This window comes from Peromyscus californicus, unplaced genomic scaffold, assembly GCF_007827085.1.
Source record: "Peromyscus californicus insignis strain IS unplaced genomic scaffold, ASM782708v3 Scaffold_4__1_contigs__length_199733344, whole genome shotgun sequence".
Taxonomy (NCBI): domain Eukaryota; kingdom Metazoa; phylum Chordata; class Mammalia; order Rodentia; family Cricetidae; genus Peromyscus; species Peromyscus californicus.
In genome coordinates this window covers 18,181,577-18,202,095 of record NW_026294562.1, presented here as the reverse complement: position 1 = coordinate 18,202,095, position 20,519 = coordinate 18,181,577, and the positions used below count along the sequence as shown (strand labels likewise).

General features: G+C 43.1%; 2 protein-coding genes across 6 annotated transcripts in view; both read right to left on the bottom strand.

Annotated features, from left to right (window-relative positions):
- Positions 1-9,261, bottom strand: part of Cwf19l1 (CWF19 like cell cycle control factor 1) — a 28,783-nt gene extending 19,522 nt beyond the window's left edge. For 2 of the 3 annotated variants that reach the window (XM_052713130.1, XM_052713131.1), the window contains exons 1-6: positions 9,139-9,261; positions 6,382-6,466; positions 5,437-5,515; positions 4,378-4,479; positions 1,917-2,131; positions 245-363 (exon numbers count right to left, since the gene is read on the bottom strand). In XM_052713130.1, coding sequence (XP_052569090.1) covers positions 245-363; positions 1,917-2,131; positions 4,378-4,479; positions 5,437-5,515; positions 6,382-6,466; positions 9,139-9,161 — 623 coding nt within the window. In that variant the 5' untranslated portion in view covers positions 9,162-9,261. Of the gene's footprint in view, positions 1-244; positions 364-1,916; positions 2,132-4,377; positions 4,480-5,436; positions 5,516-6,381; positions 6,467-9,138 lie in introns of those variants that run through there. The other variant, XM_052713132.1, reaches the window with a different exon arrangement.
- Positions 9,262-11,441: 2,180 nt separating this feature from the next.
- Positions 11,442-19,773, bottom strand: Bloc1s2 (biogenesis of lysosomal organelles complex 1 subunit 2). Of its 3 annotated transcripts, none has more exons than XM_052712939.1 (5): positions 19,668-19,773; positions 19,228-19,344; positions 16,085-16,204; positions 14,480-14,584; positions 11,442-11,937 (listed from the first exon to the last, which is right to left on the bottom strand). In XM_052712939.1, exons 1-5 carry the CDS (start codon positions 19,720-19,722, stop codon positions 11,906-11,908), a joined length of 429 nt encoding a protein of 142 aa, XP_052568899.1. In that variant the 5' UTR covers positions 19,723-19,773; the 3' UTR covers positions 11,442-11,905. The 3 variants fall into 3 exon arrangements, with proteins under 3 accessions (XP_052568899.1, XP_052568900.1, XP_052568901.1); XM_052712940.1 differs by lacking the exon at positions 19,668-19,773 and adding an exon at positions 19,528-19,644; XM_052712941.1 differs by lacking the exon at positions 19,668-19,773 and adding an exon at positions 19,567-19,587.
- Positions 19,774-20,519: the final 746 nt, after the last annotated feature.

The window sequence follows — 20,519 nt, the reverse complement described above, 5'->3', positions numbered from 1 at the left end:
TCCTCCTGCTACCACGCTATGCCTTCCCCTCCATGGTGGATTCTCCTGGAATTATAAGCTAAAAGAAACCCTTTTTTCTTCACGTTGCTTCTGGCCATGACATTTTACCACAGTAACAAAAGTGGAGCTAATACAGTCAATCACTTGTTCCGGTGCCTTAGCACTAGAAGGAACCAAGACACATGACTGAAAATGAACAAGGGGATGGGAAGTTTGTAGAAAAGCCCCCTGAGGTGTTACTCACCGGTACGGAAGTCTCTCGTAATATGACTTTTCCAAAGCAGCAAAGTGATACCTTGGTTTCAAGCTTGCAGCAAGACTGGAGACCAAAGCTGAGCCACATTTTTTGGTATCCACTTCTCCCTAGTAAATGGGAACTTGGTTATCCACACAGGCTCAAGAATTATGAACAAATGCAAAGAAACAAGAAAGCATTTTGAAATATCTTTCTAATTCATACACAGATACAAGTGTGGACTGCAGGATTTGCAGTGAATTACATACCTAGGGCAATGAAACACATAAAAGTATTGGACTATTATAATTTCAGAAACAGCACAATTGTTGGAAACAAGTGGGTACAAGGTAAAGCAACCCTTCCATAATGACCTCTAAAACACACATTAAGAGCTCTTTTTGAAGACAGGTCTCTCCCTACAGCCTATAAATTATGTCTCCATAAATAAGCTTTAAAGTGCACCTATGTATCTGATAGAGTAGTAAGTCATGGTCAATGCAGAAAATAAACTGAACTGCTAGCTTTCAGAGCTCCCAGGGCCCAGCAAACATTCAGGGACCTCATAAGCACATAAGCCTTCCTTTTGTTTCAGTCAAGGAAGTGGTACAACCACACCTTTGTTAAAAAGCTTATAAACACCTTTAACCCCAGCACTCGAGAGGCAGAGGCAGACAGATCTCTGTGAGTCTGAGGCCAGCCTGGTCTACGTGGCAAGTTCCAGGACAGCGAGGGCTACATACAGACTCTGTCTCAAACAAAACAAAACAAAATAAAATAAAACAAACAGAAGCTTGCAAATAAAATATTTTGTCAGGGTAGACTTGCTCACAGAACAGTCCTAGCTTTTGTCTTATGCTTTCCTGCTTCAAGTTTTTCCTAAAAGGCAGGTGACTGACCTTGAACTTAGCTGTAACATCACAAAGATTACCTAACTATATTGTTTTCTTTCCCATAAAAATCTTTTATGGGCCAGGCATGGTGGCACACACTTTTAATCCCAGCACTCAGGAGGCAGAGGCAGGTGGATCTCTGTGAGTTTGAGGCCACCCTGGTCTATAGAGTGAGTTCCAGGACAGCCAGAGCTGTTACACAGAGAAACCCTATCCAGAAACAATATTCTGGAATGGAAAGGGGAAAACAAATGCAACTGGAGAGAAGCCAATAGCTGTAAATCTTTCCACTGAGAATTAATAAACTTGCACAATATATAAAGAATAAGGTAAACGGAGGATACTTACAGAGAACATAATTTCAGGAACCATTCACTTATAATTAAGATTCAGCAATCTCATCTATAAATTACACTTTTATGAGATCAACTTCTGTTTTTGTCAGCAGATGTAGCTTTTAGAATCTTGAAAGTTTTCATAAAACATTTTTAAAAATTTATTTATTATTATGTATACAGTGTTCTGCATGCATGCCTGCATGCCAGAAGAGGACACCAGATCTCATTACAGATGGTTGTGAGCCACCATGTGGTTACTAGGAATTGAACTCAGGACCTCTGGAAGAGCAGCCAGTGCTCTTAGCCACTGAGCCATCTCTCCAGCCCCTAAAAACATTTCTAATAAAAGGTACTAAGAGTTAAAATAGTCAAAAGAAAAAGAATGTTAAAAGTCCAACTTAAACCAGTGCAATTTGCTTTAAAATTTTCAACTGAACAAACACTACTCACAGAAGAATTCCCAAAGCTCCCCACATACTTGGGCCATGGGGACGTGAGCAAGATATCAACACCCTTAAACTGGGATGCCGAACACAGCATTGTTCTCAGAGAAGACACATCCTTGGGACTAAAACTGTAACTTGGGACTGGTTCATCTAAGGACTCTGTCCCACTGAGATATGCAATCTGCAGTCCCGAGCTTCCAGTGAAGACACCTTTTCTACCTGGGTTCAAAGAAAAATGAAGTTTTAGTCAAAACTGCAGAAGGAAATGTAGCACGTACTCTCTTTCCCCATGCTTCCATCTCCTGGCTCTCTGTCTTCCTACACACCTGAAGGAGTGTAACTCCTACAGCCCCACCTGGCTGCCAGGGACCCAGACTGCCTGATTCTGACAACATTTCCGTTCCATAAGTTGGAACAGCTCTTCTGTGGTGGCTGCCGGTCACAGACTGAAACTGCCTGTGGCCTCTCACCCTTCTCTCAGGTTCTGTAAAGCTGGTGTCTGCACACTGAACTGTCCTCCAGTACCTGTTCCCCCACCCTGATGACAGCCTCTCACCAAAGTACTATCATCTCCTTGCTTCCCCTCACTCATTTCCTTAACAGCTTGACCCTTTTCTTAGCTTTATTTTTCATCTTTATAGTACCAACTCCCAAAATTTTATACTAATGGATCTACTCTAGAAAGAACTATCAAGTTATATACAACTGTGATGCGTCAGGCTATCACAGGTCCACCAACAAGATCACTGTGGAAACGACGTGGCTCAGTGGACTTCACCTGACAAAATGGTTGACAAATACAGTAGTGTTCCTAATACAAATGGAAAAACACACAGATTGTGACAAGTCAGACCCATGTTCATATCTATAACAAACACATTTCAAAATGTCTGTCTCACAGCTGCAGCTAAAAATCACTAAGCAGAGGGGCCAGAGAGATGGCTCAGCCATGATTCAGAGGATTTGAGTGTGGTCCCTAACACCCAGATGGTGGCTCACAAAAGCCTGTAACTCTAGTTCCAGATCTCCAACAGCACTAGGCACACATGTGGTACACACACATACATATATGTAGGCAATACACCCACACAGAGAAAATAACAATAACTCCTGTTTAAAAAGCAGGCCTGGTGGGATGGCTCAAGGAAAGGCGCTTGCTTTGCACGTCTAAAATCTGGAGTTCAAGCCTTAGAGCCTACATAAAGGTGAGAAAAGAGAACCAACTCCACGAAGCTGTCCTCTGAGCTCCACACGTGCACTGTGGCAAATGTATGTACATACACACACACACACACACACACACACACACACACACACACACTGACGAAAATATGTAAAAATAATAAGCACGGGGACTATAGAGACAGTTCAGTGGCAGAGCACACACTAAGCAAATGTGCGAGACCCTGGGTTTAGTCTCCAGTAACACAAATAATAACATAATAATACATTTTAAATCATATAAAAAATGTTTCCCGCCGGGCGGTGGTGGCGCACGCCTTTAATCCCAGCACTTGGGAGGCAGAGCCAGGCGGATCTCTGTGAGTTCGAGGCCAGCCTGGTCTCCAAAGCGAGTTCCAGGAAAGGCGCAAAGCTACACAGAGAAACCCTGTCTCGAAAAACCAAAAAAAAAAAAAAAAAAAAAAAAAAATGTTTCCCTCACTTTGCCTAAAGGAGTTTCATGTGATTGGAGAAAGCGGAAACTGCTTCTACGGGGACCACATTGGCATGGAGGACTAAAGGCAATGACGGAGTACTGTGGGAAGGGTAAAGAAGGGTACTTCTGACCAAGGAAATACAGAAGCTTTCTAGAGACACAAGAACAACGTGAAGAAGCGTTGTAGAAAACGACGACTTGATGGCCGAGACAGTAAGCTTGCAGCAGAAGTGGGAGGGGCAACAGGAGAACTTGACCACTGCTTTTATTCTGACACTGAAGAAACACAGGGGCTGTGAACAGCTTCAACCGAGAATCAGAGTGGCCCTGAACTAGGATCGAGGACCAAAGGAAAGAAAAAGCTCAGGGACAATCACTAAAAATCTGAGCTGCCAAAGCCTTAGACGGCAGCCTAGAGTAAAGCTAGCTAGCCAAATTAGCAAGTAAGGTATATGCATGCAGCAAGACCTACAATAAGGACGGACTTTCTTTTATTTGAACGTAATGTACACCTTAAGTTCTCCATGTATTGTGGGCAAGGTCACTCTAGACAGTTGAAAAACTGTGTACAGGGCTACAGTAACACAGGAGATTGAGGGCAACAGAGAAACAGCAAAGAAGAAACATCACTGTCCAGAGAGGTACAGATGCAGACTTTGAGGAAAAAATCTTCCCCAGAGGGAAAAACAAAACAAACTCCTATTTTCTCAAGCTTTAATGGCAGAAGTATTCAATCAAAACTCCTCCTGAGAGACCAATCCCTGGAAATCTTTTACTAAATTCATTATAACAACGAATATTAACTCACCCAGGTAAGTGATGTTTTCAGCTAATTCACACCCATCAGCATCCTGGAAATACTGTACTGTCTCCTGGTTGTTGGCACCAAGTACATACGTCTGAATAGGAGCTAATGAGGGAAACAGACGTGGCACCATATGGTTACTGGATCTGCTCTGAAATGTCTCCTCATGGGTCACATAGTCATAGTGAGAGTAAAGAGCCTGAGTTCCTTCCTAAATGTAGAGCCCCAGTCCTAATCCAACCCTGTGGCTTAACTACTAAGTGACAGCACTAGGCCAATGAATTACCATCTTAAAGTAGATGGTCAGTGTATATACAATGAAGAAAACAGCCTAAAATAAAAGCACTTGACAGGGATGGAGAGATGGCTCAGCAGTTAAGAGTACTATCTGCTCTTCCAGAGTACCCCGGTTCAATTCCCAGCACCCACATGGCAGATCACAACTGTCTGTAACTCCAGTTCCAGGGGATCTGACATCCTCACACAGACATACATGCAGGCAAAACATCAATGCACATAAAAATAAATCTTTTTTTAAAAAAAGTGAGCTAGGAAATCAGCTCTCTGGAAATAAAGAAAATAAAGTATTTTTTAAAAAAGCACTTGCTAAAAAAAAAAAAGCACTAAAACTGAAAATAAATGAAAGGGCATGCTCAGTTGCACTTATTCAATTCTTGCCAGTTTAAATGAGTATTCTTTTGGTAGAACGAAACTGGAAATTCAAAATGTGAAAAAAAAATGGATTATGCATATGCATTCTTTTCAGCTCAATGCAGGGCTCAAGAGGGACACACCACTCTTCATTATTTGTTCTGTTTCAGACAGTCTAGCCATGTAGCCCAAGCTAGCTAGTCATAGATCCATGATACTTCTCCCTTGGCCTTTCAAGTGTGCGCCGTAGGCATGTGCTGCCAGGTGCAAAAGAGAAATCCTCTGAAAGCAGCTCTGCTCACCAATGCATGAGAGAAATTTTCAGCAACTAATATGTGAAAAGCAACCCAACAACTACAGCCCCTGACATTTTGTTAGAAATCACACATTAAATAAAAATAATTCCTGTACCTTTCTTGTGGCCAGTCTTATATTCCTCCCACTCAGCATCTTGGGTAGAGCCAAAGAAATTTCCTACACACAACAGCAGCTAAAATGAGTTTTTTAAAAATATATGAGATTAAAACAAAACAATTAAACAGTACATTTTTTACTGTAATATTCAGTTAATTACTCTATTTAGTAGTCTCAAACCAAGCATTTATTCTTCATTTAATTTGTAGAATTTTAAAACATCCTTAAGAACAGTTAATTAACTGATAATTCTATGAATTACTAAACTTTGGTGCACTGACAATCAAATCTAAGTTGGAGGGATGGGGAGAGAGTGAGGGATATGAACTTTGAGAAGGCAGAATTTAAGTGCTTTCCAAAGACTCCCAGGGTCTCTCTATCATTTCCTTCCTGGGAATACACAGCAGTGTTGAAACAGACATTTAAAGAATCCCTCTGCGAAATATGAAACTTAAATATTAGACTTCAGAAATATGGAGCAAAAGAACACATTCACTCCCCACTGTATTTACTAACCTTTAACACAATGAACAAATTCTCCCACACCTACAATACTCTTCTGTATTCTATGGACTCATAATCTATTTGGCAACCATATACAACATTCATTTCCAGTTCTTTCTTTTGTGAAGCATTTGCACGTGTTACCTGATTTAATCCATAGCACACACTCATGAAGTAGATCTGTTTACCAAACCCAGGTGTTTGGTTTGGTTTGGTTTTTGGTACAGTAAGAAAGTAACAAGATTGCAATTCAAACAGTGTAAAGTGGACAGTAAATAGCTCTCCTTTCTCCCATAAGTCCATAGCTACTAAGTTCATATTCAAAAAGAAAATTCAACCTAACAACAAAACGGAGAGTCAATCACAAAATTAACAAAGGATCCCACACTTTAATGTTTGACTACAGTAGTAAAATGTGAGTAAAAATTGTCATCTTACGTCAAAGTTCCCACTTTTCTTCTGAATTGTTCGAACTCTATTGAATAAAACATCAAACTTTCCTTCAACATCGCCACAAGCCAACCTGTAAACAAGAGAGAAGCATTATAGCAATTCAGGAGACACAGATGGATCTGCTAGGCTTGTCTTCTTGATTAGCGATAGGACACAGGCTTTGCAGTCTGCAGGTATCTTCTATTTGGGGTGCATTTCAAATATTACTAGCCACCAGGTAGATTTTCCTGGAGATCTCACCTACACCTCCAACGCACCATATCTAAAATTTAGCTCTTCTTGTCTTCAAAATTGAGCCAGCTCTTCATTCCCAAGATTTGTGGCTAGGTTTATCACCAACATGGTCACTAAGTCAACAAGTCCCTTATTTAATCTTTTCTCCAAACATTTTTCATAACCATTCTGTTCTCCTCACTTCCACGGCCTGTGCCTACTGCACAGCTCCAGGCATCCATTGGTAAACACAAACCGAGCAACTACACTATGCAAAGTTCAATGTGCCAAATACTACCCCAAGGACATATTAGAATTATAAGAGGAGGAAGGCTCATTTAAACAGAGAGTTTACAATAAGGGAAGCTCCAATCCTAATTTATATGGAAGAAGCTATGAGGGGAGGGGAGCATCGTGTTGCGGAGCTGGAAGGAGAAAACATTAAGAGCTGAGGTTGATAATGTGGACTACACCAGGCTGTGAAGTAACTTGTCCTGACCTCTAATTTATGACCTTTAGAATTCTGACTTACATAGTCGTTTGTTTGTTTGTATTTGGGGGAAGGTATTATACTGGGGAGGGCGTTGTAAGCCACAGTACTCATGTGGAGGTCAGAGGACAACCAGAGTTAGTTCTCTCCATCCACCAGCTGTGTCACCAGGCTTGGCAGGAAGTGCCTCTACCCACTGGGCCATCTCATCAGCCCTTACTTATTTCCTTAACATGGTTTAACTCAGAGTACTATAGTTCCTATTGTTCTGTCAGTATGTCTCTCTGGTGTTCTCTTATTGGTCCTACCACTGAACATTTTCAAGCAGCATAATGATATGATAATGATATGATTATACAGACTTCATCAATACTTTTAATAACAGTGAATGATGGTCTGGAGGAACAGTTAACTACAACCAAAAGTGTAAACAAGGGCAATGGCCAATGGAAACAGGAGGAGAAAATCAGGTGAGAAACTTAAAGAGTTTGAACCCAAACTAAGGAGAGAAGTAGAATGGGAAAAGAGAGGTAGGAATGGAGGACAACAAGGCCGAGCAACTGAGTTCTGCTGAGGCAGACTCAGACAAACCTAGTTATCTAGTCTGGGATACAAGGCGGACTTTACAGATCCTCTCGTGCCTTCTCTTCTTTCGATTCATTCAACATACAGCCACCAGTTTAATGTTCCTTCCTCAAAATCATCACAAGGCACTCATTTCCTGTAGAAACAGTTCTCCTCAGGTCCTGGCCCGTCTTTCCAGTGCTTTCAGTTAGTCTTCTTAACTGAACTCCTCCCAAACTGCCCAGAGGTCACTCTGTCTCTGCCATACTCTAGGAAAGTTCTCTCTCCTAACAGCTCCACTGTATTCATCCTCAAAGCTTTTTCCACCCATCAAGGCCTAGTCAATCTCTGGAGCTTTCCCGGTGAGCTGAGAAAGCCACTCTTGCTCAAAATCTCAGAAACCCAAGTACCATTTCAGAACAAACTCTGTCATAACTACTAAGCAATCTGATTTATTCGCTAAGCACCTCTAGAAATCTTTTCAGCCCTGCCCCGCTAATTATCAATTCCCAGGAGGCACATTCAATATTCATTATCTGGTGTGGGTCCTTTTACCATGTTTCCTGATCCCAATGATTTTAGATGTAAATCTGTGACCTTACCGTGGGAGTTCCTCACAAAACTAAAACATCACCAAGCCCTGCCAATTACACCTGCTTAGTAAACCATCAATGCTGAACTTTTTTTCCTCTGCCCTCACGCTAACTAATCCTAGCTTCCTTCTACTTTGGCTCTGATTTGTTTCCCACCTTTCAAGCAGGATCACTTTCCACAACGAAAATTGGATCACGCTAAGGAGCTTTTAAACATGTCAATGACTTCTCTGGGTTAACGACAATATTTACCAAAGTCAAATCTTCATTTTCTCAGGAAAGCTTTAATTCCTTCCATTAAGCCAAATATCATCACATATCCTCCAGAACCGTCAACCTTTTCTCTACATTTTCCGCATTCGTTGACACTTGTTCTTCTGGTCAAGACTATCAGCTATCAAGGCGGGAACTCATTTGGGCAACGCGTGGCACCATGTATGACACACTGCCGCTACTCAGTAATCTTTCTAAATGAAGTCTTATCTTCGCTAACCGACCACGCCACAAAAGCACGCCGAGGCAGGGGCAATAATTATCCTGTCTGCCAATACCCATCATTGCACTTGATGTCTGCAAGTATTCGGCTAATCAATAAAAGCCATGGGGGGAGAAATGAAGGGGAGATGTTGTGTCGCAGGTAGGGTAGGCCTAAAAGAAAAAAGGAAGTCTGGCTCCGCAAGTTTTTATCTCTCCCGGAGAGACTCTGAAGATACTAGGGTGGAAAAAGAGCAGGAAGCCTCGACTCCAGCTCCCAGCAGCCCCGCGACCTCCCCGCCGTCTGCCCCTTCCGGTCTGGAGAACGACCCCTGCATCGCCGCCCGCGTCTCTCCTCCTTTCTTTTCCCCACTAGGTTCCTGAGTCTTCTGATGCAAGGTAACTCACAGACGCAGCGGCTGCTGAGCCATCGGTGATGACAGCCGGCGCTGGGACAGCCACTCAAAGCTGGAAACACGAACACGCGCTGAAGGTTAGAACGCCAGAGCGCGGAGATATGACGTCACGCAGAGCAGCCAATGAGAAATCACCTATCTACAGGGAGTGCGGAGGAACAAAAAGTCTACGCGGCTTTGCTTCAAAAGGAAAACCAGCCGGGCAGTGGTGGCGCACGCCTTTAATCCCAGCACTCATGAGTTCGAGGCCAACATGGTCTACAGAGTGAGATCCAGGACAGGCTCCAAAGCTACACAGAGAAACCCTGTCTCGAAAAACATAAATAAATAAATAAATAAATAAATAAATAAATAGATAGATAGATAGATGGATGGATGGATGGATGGATGGATAAAAATAAATAAATAAATAAATAAATAAATAAATAAATAAATAAATAAATAAATAAATAAATAAATAAATGGAAAACCAACTCTGGAAAAAGTGAAAGGGGTGGAGAAAAGAAAAATTAGGTTTTTGCTTTGTTTGTTTTTATTTTTTTTTGTTTTAGAAACATTCAGAGTTAGTGAATTGGTGTGTTGCAACTTTTCTGTAGATTCAAATCTATTTGAAAATGAAAACTCATAGGAATAATATATATATATGAATTCTAGTTTTTGGGGGCTGGAGAGATGGCTCTACTGTTAAGAGCACTTTTGCTTTTGCAGAGAACCTGGATTCCATTCCCAACACTCACATGGTGGTTCATAACCATTGGTAACTCCAGTTCCGGGGGATTCAATACCCTCCTCTGATCTCCGTAGGCATCAGGTACACATGTGATGTACATAAATACATGCAAACAGAACATGGATACACATACATCTTTTCTTAAAGAAAAGGGCCCATTATAGAATTAAGGATAAATGATGATGGTCTACAGCAGTCAGGAGGTGGAGAGAACTAATCTCTCTTAGTGTCTTAGTCAGTGTTCTATTACTGTGAAGAGACACCATGACCAAGGCAACTCTTATAAAAGAAAGCACTTAGTTGGGGCTTGCTTACAGTTTCAAAGGTTTGGTCCCTTTTCATCATGGTGGAAAGCATGGCAGCAGGCATGGCGGGCATGGTGCTGGAGAGGTAACTGAGAGCTACATCCTGACCCACAGGCAGAGCTATGGCTTTTGAAACCTCACAGCCCACCTCCAGTGACACACTTCCTCCAAGGCCACACCTCATAGCCCTTCTAATCCTTTCAAATAGTGCCACTCCCTAGTGACTAAACATTCAAATATATGAGCCTATAGGGGCCATTCTGATTCAAACTACCACATTTGGGAATGACATTGAGAACATCAGGCACCTTGCTAGCTAATAGCATGCTACTGTAGATAAAGTTACATTTCTTCCCAATCAGACTGGTTCTTTATTAACCCGTATCATCTGATACCTCTAGGCAACTGAATTCCCCAAAATTCCCCTCCCCCTCCACAGATACTAATAGGATACACGTCACAAAACACTTTACTATATGAATGCTATTCCCTCCCCTCCCCATCTAACACACAGGCACTGTCTTAGTTAAGGTTTCTATTGCTGTGAAGGGACACCATGACCATGGTAGCTCTTATAAAGAAAAACATTTAATTGGGGCTGGCGTATAGTTCCGAGGTTTCATCCATTATCATCCTGGCAAGAAGCATGGTGGCACACAGGCAGATATGGTGCTGGAGGAGGAGCTGAGAGCTCTAGATCTTGATACACAGCAGTAGGAGACTGCATCCCATACTGAGTGTAGCTTGAACATATAAGACCAAAATATAAAGCCTATTGAATACCTCAAAGCAGGTGTTCTCAACCTTCCTAATGCTGAGACCCTTTCCTACAGTTCCTCATGTGGTGATCCCCCACAACTGTAAAAGTATTTCATTGCTACTTCATAACTGTAATTTTGACACTCTTATGAATCATAACGTAAATATCTGATAAGCAGGATATCTGACATGTGACCCGAGGGGGCCAATGACCCACTGGTTGAGAACCATTGCCTTAGAAGAGACCCAGCCTTAAAATAAAAAGTAAAGGGGCTGGGGAAATAGCTCCCTGACTGAGCACTTGAGTAGGCATATTCAAGGTCTAGGTTCGATCCCTAATTGGGGTGGGAGTGGGGTAGAGGCAACCTCTCATACACTAAGTTATAAAAATACTCCTTCACTCCTTCTAGTCCATCTTTAAGACTAGGCTTGGAATTAGTTTAGAAGTTTCTGTTACTTGCAGTGTTATGAAAAAGCAAATTACTGACACACAGATAGTAATAAGTTGCAATAAACACATTTGTTTTGTTTTCATTTTTAATTTAGAATCTTATTAACAATACATTAGCATCATCAATAAAAAACAAAACACCCCAGCCATTGAGAAAACAATGTGCTAACTGACCACTACCAGGGAAAGCGCTCTCACTTGACTGCTGGCAAGCCCAGGACACCCTGAATTCTAGAGTCTCCCTCTCGAACGAACGAACGAACGGATGATGAAGCATTCAAGTCAAAGCTGAAGAGGAGGAGTTCCAGGTCTGAGCTTGTGAGGTGCCGCCTTGGAGGAGACCCGGAAGCGGCCACAGCCCTCCAGTTCATCCAGCATCGCATGGCTTTGGGATTCACCAGCACAGATTTCTTTTGAGGAGCTGTGATGATTCATCAGCCTCAGGATTTAGTGGTTATAAGACATTCTTCCATATTAAAAAAAACAAACCACCTGATCCACACAAACACATTTTTCATCGCTTCTCCAACTTCTTGTACTTGGCTTCTGTTTGGGGAAGAAGAGTTATATCTTTCAATACTAGCTCTCACAAAGACATTTATTATGTCTTCAAGCAAGTTCAGATATACCTACTATATTAAGAAGACAGCGGCTTCAATCTCATCATCTACCCAAATACAGAGATCAAAGACCTGCCCAACTTGGAAGAGTCAAATGCATACACCCTGACTGAGAGTCCAAACCACAGTCACTAGGTCCTAACTGTGCCAAGAGCACATGCTTCTATAGCTCAAACAGAATGAAGCAAGATCTATTGGCGATCTATTGGCACTTGCCCTATTGGGAGCCTTAATAAATCTTGAAACTGCCCTTCCAGGAACAATCCCTGGTGCCCTCTAGAACCAGACTGGAACACCCAGGAAATATAAATATATGTTTTTGCTTTTATGTCCATTTCGCTACTCTTTTCCCTACCCCTAGCCCCACATCTACCTAGCCTAGACAGGTCACACAAATCCCAAGCTGAGCCGGGTGGTGATGGCACACCCTTTTAATCCCAGCAGTTTGGAGGCAGAGGCAGGTAGATCTCCAGACTCGAGGCCAGCCTGATCTACAGTGTGAGTCCTGGAGGACAGCCAGGGCTACACAGAGAAACCCTGTCTCAAAAAACCAAAAATAAACCAACAAAAAAAGCATAAGAATAAATCTCAAGCTGGCCTCAGACTCACTGTGCAGCCCAGGCTGACCTTGGACTTCTGATTTTCCTGCCTCCACATTCTGAGTGTTGGAGCCACAGGCCCACACCAATGTGCCATCTGTCCAGTGCCTGGTATAGAACCCAGCACTGAGCATCCATCCCCAGTGTTCTAGATAGAGGTCAGGATGTGGTGCTCTTAAACCCAGGACTTCATACATGGCAAGCAAGCACTGTACCAACTGAGCTGTATTCCCAGTCCTTTCATGTTTTTTCTTCTTATATCTCACTTTAGGAAAGCAGTTTGCAAAAATACAAAAGCCTAAAGATACAAAGTTTGAAAATGTCATCAAATAAGCCTGATTTTTTGAAAATTTTTTTTTCTCATTTACAAATTTTCAGACAGCCTGAGGTGGCTCATCTTGAATTCCTGATCTTCCTGCCTTCACCTCCCAAAGGATTAAGGCATACGCCACCACACCCAACTCTTTTCTTGTCTTTTAAAGCCTCAGTAGCTCTTGGGGTGATGCCTTCTCTGTGGTGAGATTCACAGCGAACACTTATTAAATACAACTGTGAACGGTGAAACTGTTGATAACTACTGCTGTTAAACAGCCACTGACAAACCTCTGTCTTGAAGCAGTCAGCAAGTGCAATGATAAAATAAAAGAACCCACAAAAGCTATCTAGGATGAAAACACACTCATTACTTTTTACCAAACAGATAATAGCCAGAGCCGGCAAGCAACAGTGAACGTACCAGCCTTCTCCTCAGAGAAAAGGCAATTCTTCAGGAAAACACAAAGAACCAGTAATTCCACTTTTAAAAGGCATATGTGTCTACATTACTAAGGATAATTCAGTGTGGTGAACCACAGTTAAGAGCTTGGCACTAGGGGCTAGAGAGATGGCTCAGTGGTTAAGAGCACTGACTGCTCTTCCAGAGGACCCGGGTTCAATTCCCAGCACCCACATGGCAGCTCACCACTGTCTGTAACTCCAGTTCCAGGGGATCTGGCATCCTAACACACACATACATGCAGGCCAAATACCATATGCATATAAAATAAAATTCAAAACCTACAAAACAGAGCTTGGCACTGTAATCAGACACCTGATTTATGGCTCTTCCATGTATTTTATCATCTTTGTATCCTTAAGTTACTTTGTCTCTTAAACCACATTTTTCTTCCCTAGAGGATGGGAATTTTTTTTTTTAAAATTGTGCGCCTGGTGACAAATGCCTTTAATCCTAGTGCTCACGAGGCAGAGGCAGGTGAGTCTCTGTGAGTTTGGGGCCAGCCTGGTCTACACAGTGACTTCCAGGACAGTCAGAGCTATATAAGGAGACTCTGTCTCAAAACAACATCAACAACAAAACCAAAAATCACCTCACAGATTATTGGGAGAATAAAGAATATAATATATGTGAATCATTCAGAACAGTGCTTGATAAATCAATAACTACAGAAAATGCTATTTAGTAAATAATTAATTCCTCAAGTTTTGTTTGTTTGGTTGGCTTTTTTTTGAGACATGCTTACTGTATAACCTGACCTGAATATGAATTTCCAATCTTCCTGCCTCAGTTTCCTGAGTACTGGGCTTATAGATGTGTATTACCATGCCTAGCTGAGTACTCTTTATCAAATTAAAACAAAATGGCTGGAGAGATGGCTCAGTGGTTAAAAGCACTCATTGTTGCTTCAGAGGACACAGGCTCAGTTCCGTGCAACCACACGGCAGCTCCAAACCATTTGTAACTCCAAATCCAGGGGATCAGATGCCCTCTTCTGACCTCCAGAGGTACTGCATGCACATGGTGCACATACACACATGTAGGACAAACATTTATAAACCTTAAATGACCAAAATACAAGTAAAAATAATTACCCAGTTTTTTCGAGTAAGCATCCAACTTGTAGGCTGCCTGCTCGAGAGCTGCCACCTGCTCCTCAATCACAGTGATCTGATCCAGATACGGCTGTAGTCCAGCATCTTGAGAAACAAACCAAATGTCAGCAAGTATAGAGAAAAGAAGAGAAAGTAAGAAAGCTAGTGTTTTCCCTGCTACACCCAATGAAGACCAGGGTAAGTGACATGAGTGTCATTAGCAGAGCAGATGCTCTGGAAAGACACAGCTGGCTTATCAGGTACATCAGTGACCCAGCCAAAGTAAGTCATTCTCCTTTTCAGATTCTCCTTCTCTGTCAAGTTCTTATTCCTTAAGCAACCGTTCTGCTACGGAGTCAGCATCTTGAGCATGCCCATACTAAGGATGTCCTAGTGACAAAGAGCATTTTTCAGTGGAAAAATATCAGGCCACTCTAAATTAACATTTTCAATTTATAGATTTTCTGCTTATAAAGTAGTCGTTTGGGGCTTTCATTTTTTTTTTTAAAGATTTATTTATTTGTTATGTATATAGTGTTCTGCCTGCATGTATGCCCGCACACCAGAAGAGGGCACCAGATCTCATTACAGATGGTTGTGAGCCACCATGTGGTTGCTGGGAACTGAACTCAGGACCTCTGGAAGAACAGCCCGTGCTCTTAACCTCTGAGCTGTAGATATAACAGTCTTATTAAATAAGAAACACAGAGCAGCTGGGCGGTGGTGGCGCACGCCTTTAATGCCAGCACTCGGGAGGCAGAGCCAGGCGGATCTCTGTGAGTTCGAGGCCAGCCTGGGCTACCAAGTGAGTCCCAGGAAAGGTGCAAAGCTACACAGAGAAACCCTGTCTCGAAAAACCAAAAAAAAAAAAAAAAGAAAAAAAGAAACACAGAGCCAAATGCAGAGTTAAAAGCCCCAGAGGTCAGAGCAGTAGCTAAGAGCTGAGACTAAAACCCTTTCTTACCCCTCGCTGCCGCTGCCATCCTTCCCCTCTGAAAGAGACCTACTTCCTGTGTATCTATCTGTCTTTTTATTGACTTTCTGTTCTGCCTTCTCATTGGTTGTAAACCCAACCACATGACCTCCTCGTCACTGCCTGTCTATACAGACCTCCAGGTCTTCTATGGTTGGTATTGAGATTGTGTCTCCAGGCTGGTGGTGTCCTTGAACACACAGAGATCTGCCTGTCATGTGATCGGGATTAAGGACGAGTGCTACCACTGCCAGACTTCTGCTCTGGCTTGCTATTAGCTCTGACCCCCAGGCACTTTTATTTATTAACATACAAATAAAATCACATTTCAGCACAAATAAAATATCACCATACTGAGCCATCTCTCCAGCCTGGGGCTTTGTTAAATCAATTCTCTAGACTTTCATCTGCCCACTTTCCTTCTAGGAATATACTGACTAAAAGCAAGGTTTAGAAGCAGAAATAACCATCCCACCGAAGCACACTCATCTTCAGAATGGAAGACATACCCCTTGGTTGGTAATGCTTTTTGGAACAGGAGCTCCCAGGAGGCAGGAATACCCTGTTCCCCAAGCACTGGAAAACATTAAGTACAAGCAGTACTTATTCGTGTGATGGAAATTTGTACTCACATTTCTGGTTTAAGTCCTTTAGGTTTCTGCTGATGTTTATAGCAATATCTTTCATTTCAAGGTACTTCAAGCTTGTTAGCTTATTCATATTTTCCAGGAGTTTATAGTCTTCACTGGTGGCTTTAAAAAATAAACAGAGAATGGGATGCCTTTAGGGTTTGTCTGAAATTACTGGAATACAGAATTTTAGGTCGAAGGAGTTCAGGGAGGGAATATAGAAGTTTAAGGGAGGACCCCCAGGTTACTTTCAATCTGTGACATTTATACTTAGCTTAAAACCTGAATATCTAAGTAGAAACTGAGGCAGCAATCAACAAAATAAACTAAGCAATGTCTAGAAGAGTTTGTGTCATAGTTAGAAAATGGTAAACTCATGTCAAAGAAAAGAGAGGGGAAATAATAATCCTGGTACTTCTATAGAATAAAAAATATATACTGTGGTGGCACACACCTTTAATCCCAGAACTTGGGAGGCAGAGGCAGACAGATCTCTGAGTGAGTTTCAGGACAGCCAGGGCTACACAGGGAAACACTGTCTCAAGTTAAAAAACAAAAAAAACAACAACAAAAACCCCAAATATATATATAATTTAAAGGTTTTTATCATATTATATACATCATCAACTAGAGAGACAAACCTTCTATGCACATATGTGTATGTGCATATATGGCATCAACTAGTGTGTGTGTGTGTGTGTGTGTGTGTGTGTGTGTGTGTGTGTGTGTACATAGGTGTGTGCAGGCTAGAGGTCAATGGGTCTTTCTCAATTGCTATCCACCTTATTTCTTCCCTACAAGATTTCTCACTGAAATGGGAGCTCATCAATTTTGCTAGACTGGCAGTGAGTTCTAGGAATCCTCCTACTTCTACCTCCCCCAAATTCAGGTCTTCATGCTTTCAAAACAATCAGTCCCTGGAACCCAGATGGTGAAAGGAGAGAGCTGACTCCCAAAAGCTGTCCTCCGACCTCCACACATGAACTATGGCACGTAACTACATACACATGCATGTGTGGGCTTGTGACATGCGTGTGCATGTGCATGCATTTTGCACATGCGCACACACACACAAATTAGTAAATTAAAATCTTTCTTCTCAAAAAGCATTTGTACAAGTAAGAATGACCATAGTGGAGAAATAACACTGGCTTAACTTAGTTTTATAATCACTTAGAATCTTTGGAACTTTAAGTAATTATCTACAAAAATTATTTGGGGCTGCAAATGTAGCTTACTAGACAGAGCAATGGCTTTGTATATGCAAAGCCCTGGGTTCAATCCCTAGCAACTCACAATGAACTGCTCCATCTCCTGATGTCAGTCTAGGCCCTTAAGAGGTCCACCAGTGAGCTCTTCCTTGGCAATCCTGTTCTGCATAGCCTCCACCTCCACATGATGCCTCCCTGCAAAGATCAGTCTCTGAGCTCTGGACTCACATGCACGAGGCACCTGAGTATCTTCAGATAACCCACCCAAGCATTTCAGTAACAGCTACAAACAGTCAAGCCCAAACTGAAACAGTTTCCCACATAAACATGGTTCCTCTTTTCAGCTTCCCTATTTTGGTTGATGGTCCCATGCACACTGAAAACCTCACAAGTATCTTAGGCTGCTCAATACTCACCTCAGCAGATCCTGTGGAGTCCCCTGCTGTCATGTGCTCACACCCACACTCTCCATTTCATCCTTGTTACCTCTGCACTTTGCCTCAGACTCCCACTGCTTTCTGAACAACTGCTCCTCTGTTCCTATTCTCCTCCACATCTGCCCTCTCGCCGCTATCAAATAATAATCTCTAAAACAAGGGCCACACGCTTGGACGCCAGCAAAAGAATGTGAACGAAGTGATGCAAGAGTTTATATAATAAGCACAAGGAAATCATTCACTTCCACCGAGGAATATGTTCCCTCTCAGCCCAGCACCCTGTTTACTAATTTTAAGGCACTGGTACAGAAAACCATTTCTAAACTGCAACAAATGAAAAACAAGAGTAAAAGAACATGGCAAAGGACACTCAGTCACACTAAAGGAGAGGAACCAGCGAGTAGTGAAAACAAACCAAATCATACCGTCTTTTTAAAAGTCTGCCAAAATAGGCTGGGATTAATGGTGGGCGCTTCCATGTGGGCTCCTCATAGTGGACCCATGCCAAAATAAACTAGTCTTAAACCACTGCCACAGGTAGGGACCTGTGGGCTGTGAGCACTGAAGAAGGTTATGTAGTTTATAACAACATAACAGCTTTAGTGACTGGTTAGACAGATTTAAAAAAAAAGTCTTCAAGAAATGGTTAAATTACTATTGCCAAATCTGTAGAATCTGCAGAGATAACCCACAAATCTAAATTTTGCTACTCGGTTTCTCTTGTTCAAAAATAAATGAATAATCAGGCTGATACATCAGTGACTTACAACCCCTCAACATCTCTATTAAGCCTTTTCTTATAGACTCTGGTTCACAAATTAAAATCCCAGACAATTTTTGGAGGTGGGGCCTGTGAGAAGGCTCACCTGGTAAAGGCACTGGCTATGAAGCCTGCAGTTCTGAGTGTGGTACTCCCAACCTACATGGTAGGGGATAACCAGTAGTCATGTGACCTTTGAGTGCGTGTATACACACAAACACACACAAACACAAAGTAAGTGTGATTTAAAAAAAAATTCTGGAGAAGCAAAACCATGTAAGTGCTTACAACAGACTCCACTTTCTAACTCCACCTCATACACAGACACAGAGTGCAGGCACACTGAACTGAATCTAACTGTGTCCCAAGAGCGGATCACCAAATCGTCACACTAACCTACTGGCCTAATCAAATTGATTGCTGATCCCAACTCTTTTACTAATTGTATCATTTCCCCCTTTTCCATTTCCTTCACAATCATGTTTAAAACACACCTCCCCTAGGGAGGCACTTCTTGACTAATAGTGCCGAATTTTTGTTGTTAGCTGTCCTTACTACATTAGAAGAGGCCTACGATTTGCGTTTCTAAAGTGGGTCCTGAGCTACCCTAGGGAAAGAAGGGGTGGGGCTCTTTTCCTCCCATTCAACCACTGACGGGCGCCGCTACGGCACCTCTCAGGTTTCTGCAGAGAAAACGCGACAACTGCAGGACCGGCATCAGCCAGGATGGCGTCTCACCTGTCAGCTCCCCAGTCAAGTATGTGGCCATTTTGGAGAACATGTCTCGGCAGAGCTCATTGATGTCAGCTTCGGCGGGCTCCTTTGCTTCCTCGGCTGTCTCCACCGCAGCATCATCTGGTCCAGGGAGTGAAGGAGGGCGGGGTGGGAGTGTGTGTGTGCGTAAATGTTCCATACCCAGATCTAACCCAGCCAAAGCCAACTCTTCCTACGTCCCTCCCGACCTGTGCTCATGCGGTCGAGCCGCCTTCGCTCTCCACCTGCCGTGCTCTCAAGCCCCCCCACCTCGCACTCGCCCACCTGAATCGCCAACTCCATTCCCTGGCTCAGGGGCCAGACCTTCATCTCAGTGCCCCGACGAGGCCGACAGGTGCACCCGCGCCTGCATCCGGACCCAGCCCCCCACTAGCCGCTTCATCTCCATCCACGCCGGGTAGTACCTCTAGCCGGCTCCTCGCGTCGCGTCGCAGGGACGCCCTCCGCAGCCGCCGCCATGCCCGGCCCAACTCCGCTTCCGGTTCCGAAGCGTCTGCGCGTGCGCCCCGCGAGCGCCCCGCCCCGCCCCGCCCCGCCCCGGCCCGCCGCGCGCGCGCTCGCACCCTCCCGGCTTTGCTCATCTTGACTGAGTCACGCCTCAAGTAATGACCTTTTATCAAAGGGCCAAGCATGAAGGCGAAACGGAAGCTAAGCCAGGCTATTGTGACTCAACCCGCTGATGAGAATCACAGTACCTGGTGTTGAAGATGCGTTCATTTCTACGGCCATACCCTAGAACTGTCACCTGGCTTCAGCCTGTCTTGGTGGTGGCCCCACAGTGGACCCATAATTTGTCAGCTGGAGTTATTGAAGATAGGCGCCTCCTCCCAAGACTCTAGAACCCTGACGTGTTTCACTCACCAAAGAATGGCTCAGGGAATATCCATGCTTTTGCAAGTTGTCTCCCACAAGCTTTCAGCCTTGATTCTTGATCCTAAATATTCTCTCCTTTCCCCTTCCCACAAGCCTTGGATTAATATCAACTCTCTGACTCGTGTTTCTTAAACTGCAAGCTAGTTCCTAATGCTGTTTAATTGAAAGCGCCTTTCTTGAAGGAACATTCTATGAATGTTCATCATAGTTGACACATTGGTTTTCTTGATTGTATTTAGTTGTTGCACAAGTCTCTTAGGTTTATGGAATATTCAGCAGGGTGTGAAAACAAGCATGAGTGAAGGGTTTGAATGAGAAGATGTACTGAGGAGCAATGGGAGGTGCAGGAGAATGGGCTCACAGGAGAGGGAGAAGCGGTATGA